Source organism: Jaculus jaculus, chromosome 11 (genome assembly GCF_020740685.1).
Source record: "Jaculus jaculus isolate mJacJac1 chromosome 11, mJacJac1.mat.Y.cur, whole genome shotgun sequence".
NCBI classification, from domain to species: Eukaryota; Metazoa; Chordata; class Mammalia; order Rodentia; family Dipodidae; genus Jaculus; species Jaculus jaculus.
Genome location: NC_059112.1, coordinates 22,319,473 through 22,334,024, shown reverse-complemented (window position 1 = coordinate 22,334,024; position 14,552 = coordinate 22,319,473). Strand labels below are relative to the sequence as shown.

General features: G+C 44.2%; 1 protein-coding gene across 3 annotated transcripts in view; it reads right to left on the bottom strand.

Moving 5' to 3' along the window:
- The window catches only part of Atp8a1 (ATPase phospholipid transporting 8A1), a 233,233-nt gene that overhangs the window by 196,165 nt on the left and 22,516 nt on the right, over positions 1-14,552 (bottom strand). For all 3 annotated transcript variants that reach the window (XM_045161357.1, XM_045161360.1, XM_045161358.1), the window contains exons 2-4: positions 4,574-4,688; positions 2,618-2,717; positions 1,855-1,953 (exon numbers count right to left, since the gene is read on the bottom strand). In XM_045161357.1, the coding sequence (XP_045017292.1) occupies positions 1,855-1,953; positions 2,618-2,717; positions 4,574-4,688 (314 nt within the window). The remainder of the gene's footprint in view (positions 1-1,854; positions 1,954-2,617; positions 2,718-4,573; positions 4,689-14,552) is intronic.

The following is a 14,552-nucleotide window of genomic DNA, read 5'->3' as shown; positions in this document are numbered from 1 at the left end:
CAGGAGAGGCAGCTTTGAGGAACGCTAATAGGCAGAGCTCTGGCTAAACTGCTATAATTGAACTCTAACAGCTCCAATTCCTAGCTATTGACCTCTGCCTCCTCCTCCTTATCTGAAAGATGGGGGAGTAGATCAATACCTTAAACGCTTTATGGAACCAAGAAGCACAGCAAATGTCATTAATATTATTGCTGGCGACTGGGTGTAGGAGACCAAACAGCATTACATGGGATGGAATTCTGATTCTGTACTGCTTGGACAAGTCACATGACCTCTCTAAGCCTCAGCATCCTCACTTTAAAAATTTTTTTTTGTTGATTTATTTATTTGAGAGAGAAAGAGGCATATATATAGAGAGAATGGGTGCGCCAGGGCCTCTAGCCACTGAAAATGAACTCCAGATGCACGCCCCTTGTGCACCTGGCTAACGTGGGTCCTGGGGAATCAAGCCTCAAACCGGGGTCCTTAGGCTTCACAGGCAAGCGCTTAACTGCTAAGCCATCTCTCCAGCCCTCAGCGTCCTCACTTTTAAACTGAGTTTAAGATACAACTCCTGAAGTTATTGAATGAAGTGGGGGTTGGGGAGAAACCAACCAAACTAATAGCATAATGAATTACAGCTGCTCCAGAAGAATTAAGTTAAGCAAAGCAAATGACAAAACCATAGTAAAGGGTAATCCCTACGGACTGCCAAAGAGTGGGGGGCGGGGGGGGGGAGAGAGAAAGAGAGAGAGAGAGAGGGAGTGATCCTTCATTGTTTCAGCTGGTGGTCCCTCTGGAAGGTGTCACTTCCAATCAAGAGGAAGATGATGCCCTACGCATGTATTCTTACATGTATTTTGCATGTATTCTTACAAACTTGGATACCTTTGAAACCACTGACATAAATGTTCAATTAGTCCATTTTCAATGGGCCAATAATTCTATCACCAGTTTTCTCTTTTTAATAATGTTATTGAAGTTAGGCTGCAGACATAATATTAAAGTTTATGGAATTTTAAGTGGTGCCTTATAAACATTTTTTCAGATAAAAAGAAAAATCACTTGACTTTCCTAATATCCACAGGAAGTCACTTGAGACATGCAAAGAAGAGTCTTATAAGAGTGAGAGAATACTGAAAACCCACAAAGTAAATAAAGCATTGGCTTGCATGTATAAAATAACATGGATAAACTATCACAAAGGGCCCCAATTTATCTTGAGGACTTTATTTTATAAGATGGGAAATAAACTCCCTCTTTTCTCTCCTACAACAGAATGCTAAAAATAGCAAAGTAGCTGTTACTTTCTTTTAATGAAATAAGATAAATGAAGTGGAAACTCAGATCTATTAAAATAGGGTGAGGCCAGGCGTGGTGGCGCAAGCCTTTAATCCCAGCACTCGGAGGCAGAGGTAGGAGGATAGCAATGAGTTCAAGGCCACCTTGAGACTACAGAGTTAATTCCAGGTCAGCCTGTACCAGAGTGAGACCCTACCTTGAAAAACCAAACAAACAAACAAAAAAAAAAAGGGTGAGAGAAAATCCAGGTATTACTAAGATGACAACCACAGTATTTTAAGTTTAAATATAAAAAAATAAAAAAATAACCTCTTTACATTTAAATTGGAGATTACTTCATTTAATTAAAAATAACATTAAATATAGTTCTCTTTAAACCAACACAGAACACTATTACCAAGCATTACTCAATAAAAATCTAATCTTTTAGGAATTAGCCTCAGGAATAGGAGCATATTGCATGCATCTTTTTTGAGCTAAATAAGAATTTTAAACAGGTCAGACTGTAAATTAAATAAGAAATATTTTAGCATATTTGAGTTAATTTATCTATGAAAAAATTTAAATACTTACAATATCTTCTATTATCTCTTTGATGGCTGCCACAGCTAAAATAAATAGGAGAGGAACCAGTGTTGTGTAACGACCTGTTGGTGACACGTCAGGAATTTGCTGTTTGGAGAGACAAATAAATGAAGTCAGTGAGAAGTAGAAAAGTTGTAACAAATCTAAAAGTAGAAAAGCCACAGTGCCTCCCACAACAGCCCTCTCTGGTTTTCCTGCCCCTGGCTCAGGTGCTGTGCTCTAACCTAGTAAGTAGCTGGGAAGGTGTGTCAATGACCTTCATGGTAAGCGTGTATGTGTGTACTAACAAAGCACAGTTTCAAAATACAACATGCGTCATTAAAATGGTACCACATAAACATTGCGGGAACCTGGGAAAATATCCAGTCTTGTAGGAATGAAGAAAATTAAAAAATGATGTATACTCTATGATACATTTGTTTTTGTTATCTAAAATAATAAGTAATGCTTACAGAAAAATAAATCAAGACTGGAGGGATGCATACCCAAATTTTAAGAATAGTATGGAATAGTAAGAATATTTCCACAGTTCACTATCCATTTCCCTTACAACACACTGATAAAAGCGAACCCGAAAGCTTGTGGAGGTGACAGAATCCTGACAGCTTGTGGTCGCAGGGAAACGTCCACCAAAGCCAGCTAATCTCTTGCATTCTCATAAGCCTCAGGGGATGGGTCACGGGCCGTGGATTTAACAAGAACATGGCCTGATACCTTCACATCTGAACCACAGTTTGAGCCACGACGTTACCTGAAGCAACGCGATGAAGAGAAAGAAGGAATTGGCGGCTCTCCTGAACTGAGAGTAGAGGAATCTTGGGAGGAACGTGATGATGTTGTATTTTGCGGTGCTAGAAAACAAAACATGAACAGTAGCATGAAGCGTCGTCATTCCGTGATCTGCATCCATGTTCACAAAGTTCTGTTACTACCACAAAAGGAACTACTGGATGAACACTTGCTGTTTCAAACGAAGAGAATGTCAGAAAGGATCATGAGCGTCAGTGAGCGAGGAAAAGGCAGGGACTGAGTGTGTAGCAGAAAGTGGCAGAGTTTGCTTCATGTGTGTCAAACAGGGGGCAGGGCGTGGTTAAAGGAGACCTACCTCTAAAAAGTAAATAACATCTCTTAAAAGAGTTGCTATTCAAAATAATACAGTTGTAATGGTTAATTTTAAATGAATTCATCCTGAATCTGGTAATTCTGTCACGGCGAACACTGGGCCAGCACCAGGGGTGCAGAGAAGGGTTCACATGCTCCAAGGCCTTGGAGTCACATGTCCTTTCCTGGAGTCTTTTCATGACCATTGAAATGAAAACGAGAGAGCAGTGAAGTTCTTCTCACAGCTGCCCCACCCCAGTCCTCGGCACCACACAGCATCTTCAAAACCATCAAAAGCCACACTTCAAGCCGGGCGTAGTGGCACACGCCTTTAATCCCAGTACTCGGGAGGCAGAGGTAGGTGGATCGCCGTGAGTTTGAGGCCACCCTGAGACTCCATAGTGAGTTCCAGGTCAGCCTGGGCTAGAGTGAGACCCTACTTCAAAAAACCAAAAAAAAAGCCACGCTTCAAGACTATTTAAGGAGGTGAAGACGGCTCAGCAGTTAAAGGCACTTTGCTTGCAAAGCCTGCCAGCCTGGTTTTGATTCCCCAGTACTCAGCCAGAGGCACAAAGTGGTGCATGCATCTGGAGTTTGTAGTGGCAAGAGGCCCACGTCATGCCCATATTCACTCACTTACTCTCTCAAATAAATATAATGAAAATTTTTTTTAATTTTTTTAAATTATTTATTTATTTATTTGAGAGCGACAGACACAGAAAGAAAGACAGATGGAGGGAGAGAGAGAGAATGGGCGCGCCAGGGCTTCCAGCCTCTCCAAACGAACTCCAGACACGTGCGCACCCTTGTGCATCTGGCTAACGTGGGACCTGGGGAATCGAGCCTCGAACCGGGGTCCTTAGACTTCACAGGCAAACGCTTAACCGCTAAGCCATCTCTACAGCCCGAAAATATTTTTTTAAATGACTATTTAAGCCAGGCATGGTGGTACATGCCTTTAACCCCAGCACTTGGGAGGCAGAGGTAGAAGGATCACCATGAGTTCGAGGCCACCCCGAAACTACACAGTGAATTCCAGGTCAGCCTGGGCCAGACTGAGACCCTACCTCAGGAAAACAAAACAAAAATACTAATAATGACTATTTCGGTCAAGCAAACATGCAAACAAAACACTCCCCTGCCCCCCCCCCAAAAAAAAGACCCAAAACTTTCTTGGGCACAGAACCACAAAGGTTGGTTCTAAAGTGTTAAAACTCACTAACTAAAAACAATGCACCGCTCTATTAACAGGCTTAGATCAGTGGCATTTACCCGTGAGAAGCTTTCATTACTCAGAATTACTGGAGTATGGGTACTTGCCCTTTCGGCTCTCTCCTACTTCCAGATTCTTATAATTTTTCGTTCTTTCTTTTTGAATTTTTTGTTTAGCTGCCTATAGCTGAGCCCAGAGCCTTCTGCTGGGCAAGTGCCCTATGACTGCCCACATTACGGTCAGCATTTCTTTAACGGACGAAAGACAGAAGAGCAGATCCGCGCTGTCGCAGGAGCCTCAGCACCACTCCCTGTGGGCTCCGCACAAGCACGTGCTGCCAACCCATCCGCTCCGAAGCTCTGCCTGCCCATGGCGGTCTCCAGTAGCTCCTACCTGACATGGTTATTGCAGAATTTTGTCAGCTGAGGCTGGTTGATGAAGATAGTTCTTATTTCCTCTTGATCAGCCAGGGAGGTCTTCTCTGAAACGTCATCTGTTTTTTCATAACCTTAAAAAGAGACAAGTCTTATTGGACAGGAAGTTTCATCTTATTATCCAGACCAAACAGGCATTTCATATCTATTCTTTCTATAATGTGAAATCTGACAGGAGCTATGTGCTTCCCCTTGTTGACTTTCTTGTTTCTTTTACAATAAAAACTAAAACCCCTACACGTAAGACTCTATTGGGTTTAATGGTGGCATTTAATACTCATGTAAAAATGAGCCATTTCAATAACAGTAATATTGGGGCTGGAGAGATGATGGCTCAGTGGATACATTGCTCTCTGTGCGAATGTCAGCTCTTGAATTTCGATCCCCAGAACATTCATACAGCCAGAGGTTGTAGCAAGAGTATCTAATCCCAGTGCATGTACAGAAGAAGGGAGGACAGACCAGAGAATGCCCCAGAACGTCACAAGCCAGCTAGCCTAGCAAATGTAGCGATGAACAACAAGAGACCCTGTAACAAACAAGGTATAAGGCGAGGATCAACACACGTGCAGTCCTCTGACCTCAACATGTGGCATACATGTCTCTCTCTCTCTCACACACACACCCCCAAAAATGGTAATATCAATTTGAGCTTCCTATTCACCTTTCTCATATAAATGTCCAATGTATTCTCTGCCATCCTACAAAAAGATGACTAAAGGTAATCTAGGATATGTTTTAAAATTTAAGCACACCCATCTAATATTTTGTTTTCTTTTTACTTTTGGATGAAAACATTAAAAAGATGAAGATAAATTTTAAGGGTTAAAGAAGCAACTTCCACAACGACCTAACTAGCCACAGTCATCTCGTCATTCCTCCACTCAGAAGTCAGACTTCTGGCTTAATTCTCAGGAGTGCCACAGAATTGCTAAGACACTTTAAGACATCTCACAGCGATTGGAACAATTTAGTAATTTTAACTGAGCTCCTTGTTGCAATACTGACAACACCTTTTTTTAAAAAAAGAAGAAATATAAGAACTAATGAACAAAATTATTTAATTGCTTGTTATATTTCCCAGTGAAAATTAAATAGGACTGGGGCTTAAAGGTTGGATGGGTAGAGCATTTGCCTAGCATGTGCAAAGTCTGATCCCTAGCACCGCAGACAAATAAGAAGAATCAATTAAATCCTTTGCTGGGATTGGACATAAATAATACTCTGTCTCAAAAATCCATTTTCCTCCTGTTTTCTGCCTAGCTGATGCCAACTCCTTCTGGCATGTGCTGTTTTCTTCTGAAGTGCTCTCTCTGGGTTCCCGCAGCCATCTGAACCTACTTCTCCCCCATGACACACTTACCAGGAGGTTTTCTTGCTCTCTGATCATGAGTCAGAGAGCACAGGAAACCCCAGGGGCCAGAGACCCCGTGTTCCTCATCTTCTTAACGCTCGCTTGTCAGCAAACACTAGGCACTCAACAAATGTTTGCCCAATAAACACAACCAAGTGAAAAAGAAGTGGTTATCTGGCCGTTTTTCTGAGGGCAAGGAAAAGTTCCTCCACCCACTGATAAAGATACTAATGACAGGCAAGAGCTGGTGACAAATGGACCAAGAAAAGCTTGCCTGCACGGATACCATACGAAACCCAAGATCCACGGATGTTCTACAAAGGGGGTGCAAACAGGGCGAAAGAAACACATGATACAGGCAAAGAAGAGATGGTCAGATATGCCGAGGGCATGGGTCAGCTCAAAGTGAACTCCCCACTTTCCCTGGCTGGGAAAGAAGTCTAGAGTCTGTTCTCTTAATTTAAAAATATTTGAGAGTGGGAGAAAGAGAGAGAGAAAGAAATAGAATGAGAATGAAAAAGGGTGCACCAGGGTCTTTAGCCACTGCAAATAAATTCCAGACACATGTTCTACCTTGTGCATCTGGCTTACGTGGGTACTAGGGAATTGAACCTGGGTCTTTAGGCTTTGCAGGCAAGTGCCTCAACCACTAATCTAACTCTCCAGCCCACAAAGTCTATTCTCTTGTAGTGAGTCATGGGGAGCTTTCTGGGGAAAGAATGTGGGGTACCGTCACACCCATCATATAGTTTTAGACACATGCATGTTTCTGTCCCCGATGATCACATGGTTAGCGATGGCCCGTCACAACACCACACTGTAGATGCAACATAAGCTTCATCCCCTCGTTTTGTAAGATGAAAATTTCTCATGGATTTTCCAAACAGCAATAACAACCTTACAAATTCTCTCAAATCCTTTATTAGATCTTCCTCGACGAGAGTCAAAGACTGGAGCACTGCTTTTGGCATGTGGACTGGGCAGTTTTGGAAACACCAGCTCTCCACTCTGCTCCGAGTGATGGGGCTTCATGCTATTGCAATTCAGAGAGTGTCACCTTTGGAAGCCCTTAGGTGAGGAGTGGTAGGCTCGTCCTTCCAGATACTGCCTTGGGGTCTCAAACGCTGCCGGGGAGAGCTGGATATTACATCTTCCCCGCTCCTGTGACTCTGTACTCAAGAGCTCCTATAGGACCCGCCTGTTACAAAAAGGAGTGGGGGGCTGGAGAGATGGCTTAGCGGTTAAGCGCTTGCCTCTGAAGCCTAAGGACCCCGGTTCAAGGCTCGGTTCCCCAGGTCCCACATTAGCCAGATGCACAAGGGGGCGCACGCGTCTGGAGTTTGTTTGCAGAGACTGGAAGCCCTGGTGCGCCCATTCTATCTCTCTCCCTCTATCTGTCTTTCTCCCTGTGTCTGTCGCTCTCAAATAAATAAATAAAAAATGAACAAAAAAAAAAAAAAAAAAAGGAGTGGGATCTACTCTTCCTGATGCAAGGAGCCGAGTAACGAAAATAATCCCAACAGATCAGCAAGGTTACAACTGATGTCACGTAACAATTGCTCACCAAGAGAAGCTCCCCAAAGTCTAGAATGGGGACCCGCTCCTCAGAGCAGAATATTGCAGATGCTGTTGGTCTTCTGTAACGCAGGCGCTATAGGGAAGCCTGGGGAAAACGTGGGTGCGGAAGCTCACTTCCCGGAGAACTCTCAGAGCTCTGGGACGCCCTGCCTAAGTGTGATGAGACTGAGGCGGGGAGAGGGTCACCACGAGCAGACAGAAGCCCTCAGCAAGCAGGCGTCAGTGAGCCTGGCCAACGTCTCCTTGGCACTGTTAGGGAAGCTGGGAGCGTGGCTGTGCCGTGGAGCCCCCACAGCTACCTGGAGCTACTTCCTGGGGTGTCGAGAGGCCAGATTTGCACGTATAACCTTGTATGAGGCATCTGGTTCCCTGGTGACTGCCAGCTCCAGCGGAGAACAGGCCTAGCAACCTCAGAGATCACCAGGAATATCCTAATGAAGGCACTTGGGAAAAGGGACCTGCCTTTTTACAGATCTCTATGTGGGAGTTTATAACTACTATAATTTGAACAATTGTTGTCTTACTTTGTAGACACAGGCAGAATAGCATGGATATATGGATAAGCTGTGGATATTTTATGAAGGTAAGAACCAAGGTCTTTAATTAAAATGGATGGACATAGTGAGGGTGGTGGATCGTAATTTTGATCTCTTACATCTTCTGAATTCTCTACATGCAACTTGACAGCTATTCAATATGCACCAGACAATTGGTTTTTAGGTGTTTCATTTTCAATATTTTATTTATATATTTGAGAGAGAGAAAGAGGGAGGAAAAGAGAGAGAGAGAGCACACACCAGGGCTTCTGGCCACTGCTAACAAACTCCAGATTCATATGCCACCTTGTGCATATGGCTTATCACTGGGGCATTAAACCTGGGTCCTTGGGCTTTGCAGGCAAGTGCCTTAACCACTAAGCCAGCTCTCCAGCCCAGATGCTTTTTTTTGGGGGGGGGTTTGAGGTAGGGTCTCACTTTGGTCCAGGCTGACCTGGAATTAACTATGTAGTCTCAGGGTGGCCTCGAACTCACAGCAATCCTTCCTCCTACCTAGGTGCTTATTTTTTCAATGCTATTTCTTTTGAAAACTCCCATCTTCCACAGCCAAGATGACCATATAAAGAGCTGTGTGCACACCTGGGTGATGCCTCCGCCCAGCCATTTGTGTACAGAAGTGGCAAAGATGAATGATCCAAGGTGAACTATCCCTGGGCCCAGGTCCAGAGAAGTCATGGCAAAGAGCTACCAGATTCCTTCCAATATACAGCTCTATCCTCTGCTTTAAGGAGAGACATGAGAGGTAATGTCCTTTCTAATTGGCTTGATAATTCAGAGGGTGTATTTGATAAGTCACTGTCTTGTTCACCTAAGCCATTAAAATATACCCCTTGCTCTTATGCTACTTGTTGGGATTCTGAAGGACTGCTGAGAACGCTGCCATGTTTGCAGGAAGCACGGTGAGGACCTTGAAGCCCTGGGTCTAGTGACTGTCCTCAGTGCGTCCTCCTGGCAGAGCAGGCTCTCAAAAGCCATCTTGGTTATAAAGGATAAAGAGAAAGAAACACATCTTTGTCACACTCTCTATTATATTGTAGTTCTTCTTGGTATAAATGTTTCTCTTGTACCAAGAGGGTACACAATGGGACTTTTACATTTAATAGAAATAACACTCCAGAGCACTGCCTGGTAGGCTGCTTCTGGAGTCACCTCAGAGGCCTAAGTCTTCTCCAGGCCAGCACTGACTGGATCTGGATTGAATTCTGAAACCATCTTCTAGTGAAATGGACAATATCTGGCCAACGGAGGTGAGGAACCAATCACCCTAGGTGGTTACTTTCCTCAGGCTTCAGAATCCTAGTGTAGAAAACAGAAATCCACCTCCTGGGTTACTTGGCGTGACCTGAAAGTGTGCGTGTGAAAGGTACTGAACAAAAGGCCCGATATTTTTTTAAGCACAAGATAAATGGAACCTATTACACTAAACTACCAGGGGTGGATGAATTCAGGTATGTCTCAGGAGTGGGGGGCTGCCACACCACCTCCCACACAGCACTGCTGCATGGTAAACCCTTGCTTGGAGTGTAAGCGCGAGTTCACCCGTTTCCCTGCTACACAGTAAGTTCCCTGAACAGTCTACTTCTGACTCTCACAGGCCCTCGAACGTCTGATGAACTCGCAGAGGGCAACAGCTGACCGACGTACTTTTCATTAGCCGCCACATTGGTGGCAGGGCTCCCAGTATTCCTTAGGAGGCCAAAAATGGTGTATTAACTGCTGCTAGTAAATTTTGATGGCTTAGGTGAACAAGACAACAAATTAGAGTTCCTTTAGTAACTAAAGTGACAGAATCTCACCGTTGGCCTATCTTCAAAGTCAAGAGACAAAGTGATTGTGTCTCTGATGAGAACCAAAGCCACCCACCCTCTGGTGACTGAATGAAGTAGGAATCCCACAGCCGGGCTATCACAGGCCCGTGTACCTGATCTGTAAAAGGAGGGTAGAAGCATCCACAGACTGAAACGCATGCAAGTCTTGGAATACCTTAGCAATGGGGCCCTGACACTTGAGTCTTCTGATTACTTCTCCTCCCTTCCACAAAGCTGCCGAAGCGTCACTCCGAGACTTATTCCTACTCCGATCACTGACTCTTCCAAATCAAAGTGGCAGCTAAGCTTTCAATGGAATTCAAACCTTGCAGACCTAGGGACCAATCTGCACCCCTTGTGTGTGACTCTGTCCTGTCATGTGGTGGCCTTGCAAAGAAATGAGAAGCAGGTGGGGCGGGGCTAGGCAGTATGACCACAAGCAACAAGTACAGGCTCACTGAGAGACTCTGTCTCTTTGAAAACATGTGCCATAACAGAGGAGGGTGCCTGCGGCGCCCTCTCCGGCCTCTGCACACATGTGCACAGCATACATGTCTCTGGAAACACACATGTATACACTGTTCATCCACAGGCCACACTCACACGACACCACACATAGTACAAACATGCCCAAAAAAGGAGAAAGACATGAGAAACTGTGCTCATTCCCCAAAGTTCCAAGTTCCCAGGAGCTGCTAACCACGACCGTCCAAGGGAGACACGCAGAGCATCTGTACGATCATGAGTGACCACGGCTCCAGATGCCGTTAGAATCACAGGCAGTCGCGCCCAGGGGCTCTCCGCTTAGCCAGACACCTGACGGTCTCTGGTGGTGGTAGCTTTCCTAAATGAAAAGTTCTACAGAGACACTGGCAGGCGCCTCCACACACCCATCGCTCTAAGGAGTGGGATAAAAGCAAGCCTCCTTCACGAAAGCCCACTTCCACAGCTGCTCCTGAAGCAGATTCTCTCAGTGTTGTGCTCTCCAAGGCTCTCAACTTCTTAAAGACAGCCAGGTTCCAACTAGGCTTCCAGAATAAATGGCTCAGCCGGCATCGACACGAACAATGAAAAGACTTTTTTTTACCCTTATAATGTGGTTTGGATCTTAAGTGGCCACCGAGGGCTGTATGTTGAAGGCTGGCTTGTCAGCCTATGGCACTACTGGGAGATGGTCAAACTTTGAGGAGGAGGGCCTAGGGGGAAAGAGGTATACCCTTGGAGGATGTACTAAGACCCAGCCCTGCATCTGCCCTTCTCCTCTCTCTGCTTGGCATGAGGTGAGCAGCTATACCCTGCTGCATGCTCCCTGGCCACACGTGTTGCTTTGCTATGGGCTCAGAGTAATGTGGTCAAGCAAATATGGCTAAAACCTCTGGAACTTAGGGGAAAATAAACCCTGTCTCCTTGTAATTGATTATGTCAGGTATGTTGTCTCGGCAACAGAAAGCTAACATTTCTTATTTCTGTCAGACAGAACAGACAATTCTGTAGTTCAGATGGAAAATTCCAGATTCAGTAATAGCCTGCTTGATTTTTATCCAACCTCTTGAGAAAAGATGTTTTCCTTTCTGATTTATTTCGTAGAATTATATCAACTAATGATAAAGGTATTTAGTATGTTTTAAGCATCCACTAAACTAATTTCAGTTATATTCTCAACTATAACATGACCAATATTTTCCAGTCTTTGGAGAAGCTACAGTGACAGTACAGGAAGCAAGTAAATGGCCACAAATCACTCTAACTACTGAATACACAAGCAAGAGAGCCTTGCTTTGCATTGGTATATAAGGGGACAAAGACAATATTCTCCTAGCAACAATTTAGCCTCCAGCAATAATTTCCATTATTAAGCAAACAAAGGGTGGTGGTGAGTTAGGCTCTTTATTATTCTATTTATTTGCAAGCAGAGAGAAAGGATGGGGATAAATTAATATCGGCTAGTCACAGGGTCAAAAAATAGCTAGCTTGTTTGTTCTGATGAACAGGGAAATTTAAAAATCAAAATATAAAGTTCTCCTCTTGAGTCTTTACAGAGATGTTCCACAGACGAGACAGCTGACCTAATCCGTAGTCAACTCTCAGCCAGAAGTCCACCTGGTGATTACAGGTAAATGTAAATGTGAAGTCCCCATGTCTAAAGAGAAAAGTGGTGACCATCAGCTCTGTTGCCAACCACCACCTCACACTCCTGAGAAATGACTACTGGGTCACTAAAGACTTGACACTTAGCTTCCTTCTTCCCACATCCAGCATGTGCTGTCATGCACAATGATGCAACAGAGAATAGAATGCTTAAACCTCATCAAGTGGAAGGTTCCTGACCTCCTCGTACAATGAGAGAAGTACGACCTCTGGAGTTTTCCATCGCTCAGCACCAAAGTCATGGTCTGATCCATAAGACTTGATCCTATGCTCTTTCATTTCACTCACATCCTCAGGTGTCTATTATATATAGGCATTAAAAAAAAAAAAAAAAAAGGTTACAGAAATGGGAGAAAAGAAGATAACGTCCCCTTCTCTGGGACCTCATGTCTACAGCACAGCAAGAGAACACAGGCCATTCTAAGACAGATGACTGTCAGGTAGCAGAGCTGAGCACACACTCATATTCTCACGGTGGTTGCCGTCGCAGCTGGCTGCCACCGATTCTTTGGTCCATGGCTGTGTTTCGCCCTGAGCGGTCAGATGGCAGCGCCTCTCCAGGAGAAGCTGAACGAAGACCCGGAGGAGAGCGAAGGAACATAAGGGCCAGTGTATACCCAACAGGCAGAGGGCAGAAATGAGGCCCTGGAGGGAAGAATGGGTTTCCATTCCCAGTGATTAGGAAACAAGACTGTGAAGCAAACAACCAAAAAGGGGTAGCAGCAGACCTGGAGTGATCATGAGCAACTTGTCTATTGTCTACTCAGGGAACCACGGCTGCGTGAGCAGAAAGGGCGTTTGGAGGTTGTGTGATGACGCAGGTGAAAGATGATGGATGGTTAAACCTGTGGTCACCTATATGAAAGAAATAACGTGGGCTGGAGAGATGGCTTAGCGGTTAAGGCACTTGCCTGCAAAGCCTATGGATTCAGTTTCAATTCCCCAGTACCCAAGGTGATACATGTGTCTGGAGTTCGTTTGCATTGGCTAGGGGCCCTGGTGTGCCCTTTCTTTCTGTCTGATAAATAAGTAAATAAATAGATGAAAGAAATATGTATATAGGAAATAATGTATAACAGGATATTTGGGGGGCAGTGATGACATGATCCTTGCAGCCTGTCCATGTGTCTCTGTCTTAAAGTTACAGAATTTTTAAAAAATATTTTCTTATTTATTTGAGAGAGACAGAGAGGGAGAGAGAGAAACAGACAGAAAAGGTAAGTATGGGCATGCCAGGGCCTCCTCTCATTACAAACAAACTCCAGACACATGTGCCACTTCTTGCATCTGGCTTTATGTGGTCACTGGGGAATTGAACCCAGACAGTCAGACTTTGCAAGCAAGCACCTTGAACCACTGAACTATCTGACCAGCCCAGGTCTCTACCTTTGCACCATGGTGTAGTGCCACATATACCTACCATCTGACGCCACTCCAAGTAAAAGTCCAAGATAGGAGAAATGTAGAATTAAAAAGATCCATAATCTTTTGTTATAATTACATGTTCAGCTTACAGTATTTTGGGTACATTGGTTAATTAAACATACTGTTCAAATTAATCCTACCCGGTATTTTCAGTGTCATATTTTTAATACATTAAATAATTAAATACTTGATATGCAGACTTCTCTTCATGGTCAAATCACCCCTATCCTACCATATATCTTTTTCTTATTATAATATGCAATCAATATTAAAGTACAGATGGGGCTGGAGAGATGGCTTAGCGGTTAAGCGCTTGCCTGTGAAGCCTAAGGACCCCGGTTCGAGGCTCGGTTCCCCAGGACCCACGTTAGCCAGATGCACAAGGGGGCGCACGCGTCTGGAGTTCGTTTGCAGAGGCTGGAAGCCCTGGCACGCCCATTCTCTCTCTCTCCCTCTATCTGTCTTTCTCTCTGTGTCTGTCGCTCTCAAATAAATAAATAAATAAAATTATTAAAAATAAAAAAAATAAAGTACAGATGCACAAGGGGGCGCACGCGTCTGGAGTTCATTTGCAGTGGCTGGAGGCCCTGGCACGCCCATTCTCTCTCCCTCTCTCACTCAAATAAATAAATAAAAATAAAAGTTTTAAAAAATACAGACGCAATCACAGAAGGCATGAGAACCAGGCCAGAGAGAAGAGGTCAGTGTGTCAGGAGGCACGGTTACTTTAGATAAATTAATCAGCCTCTACTTGCCTAACCTCTCATATAATTTTGTGAGGATTTCACAAGGCGATACATGTGCAATACACTTGGGATGGTGGCTGGCCCTTCATATTCACATGAAAGTTGTAGCTATTATTATTATTATTATGAACGCAGGCAGGCAGACTATGACAGAAAAGGTACAGACTATGTAGTCCTACTGTGCTCCAATTCTGCTCAGAGCACTTCTACGTAACATTAAGTGAAGTAATTCATCCTGGGAGGCTCCACGTCCTCACCCATACTACATGGTCAAATTAAAGATTATGTCAAGCTAGCAACACAAATGACACTTGTCCCTACC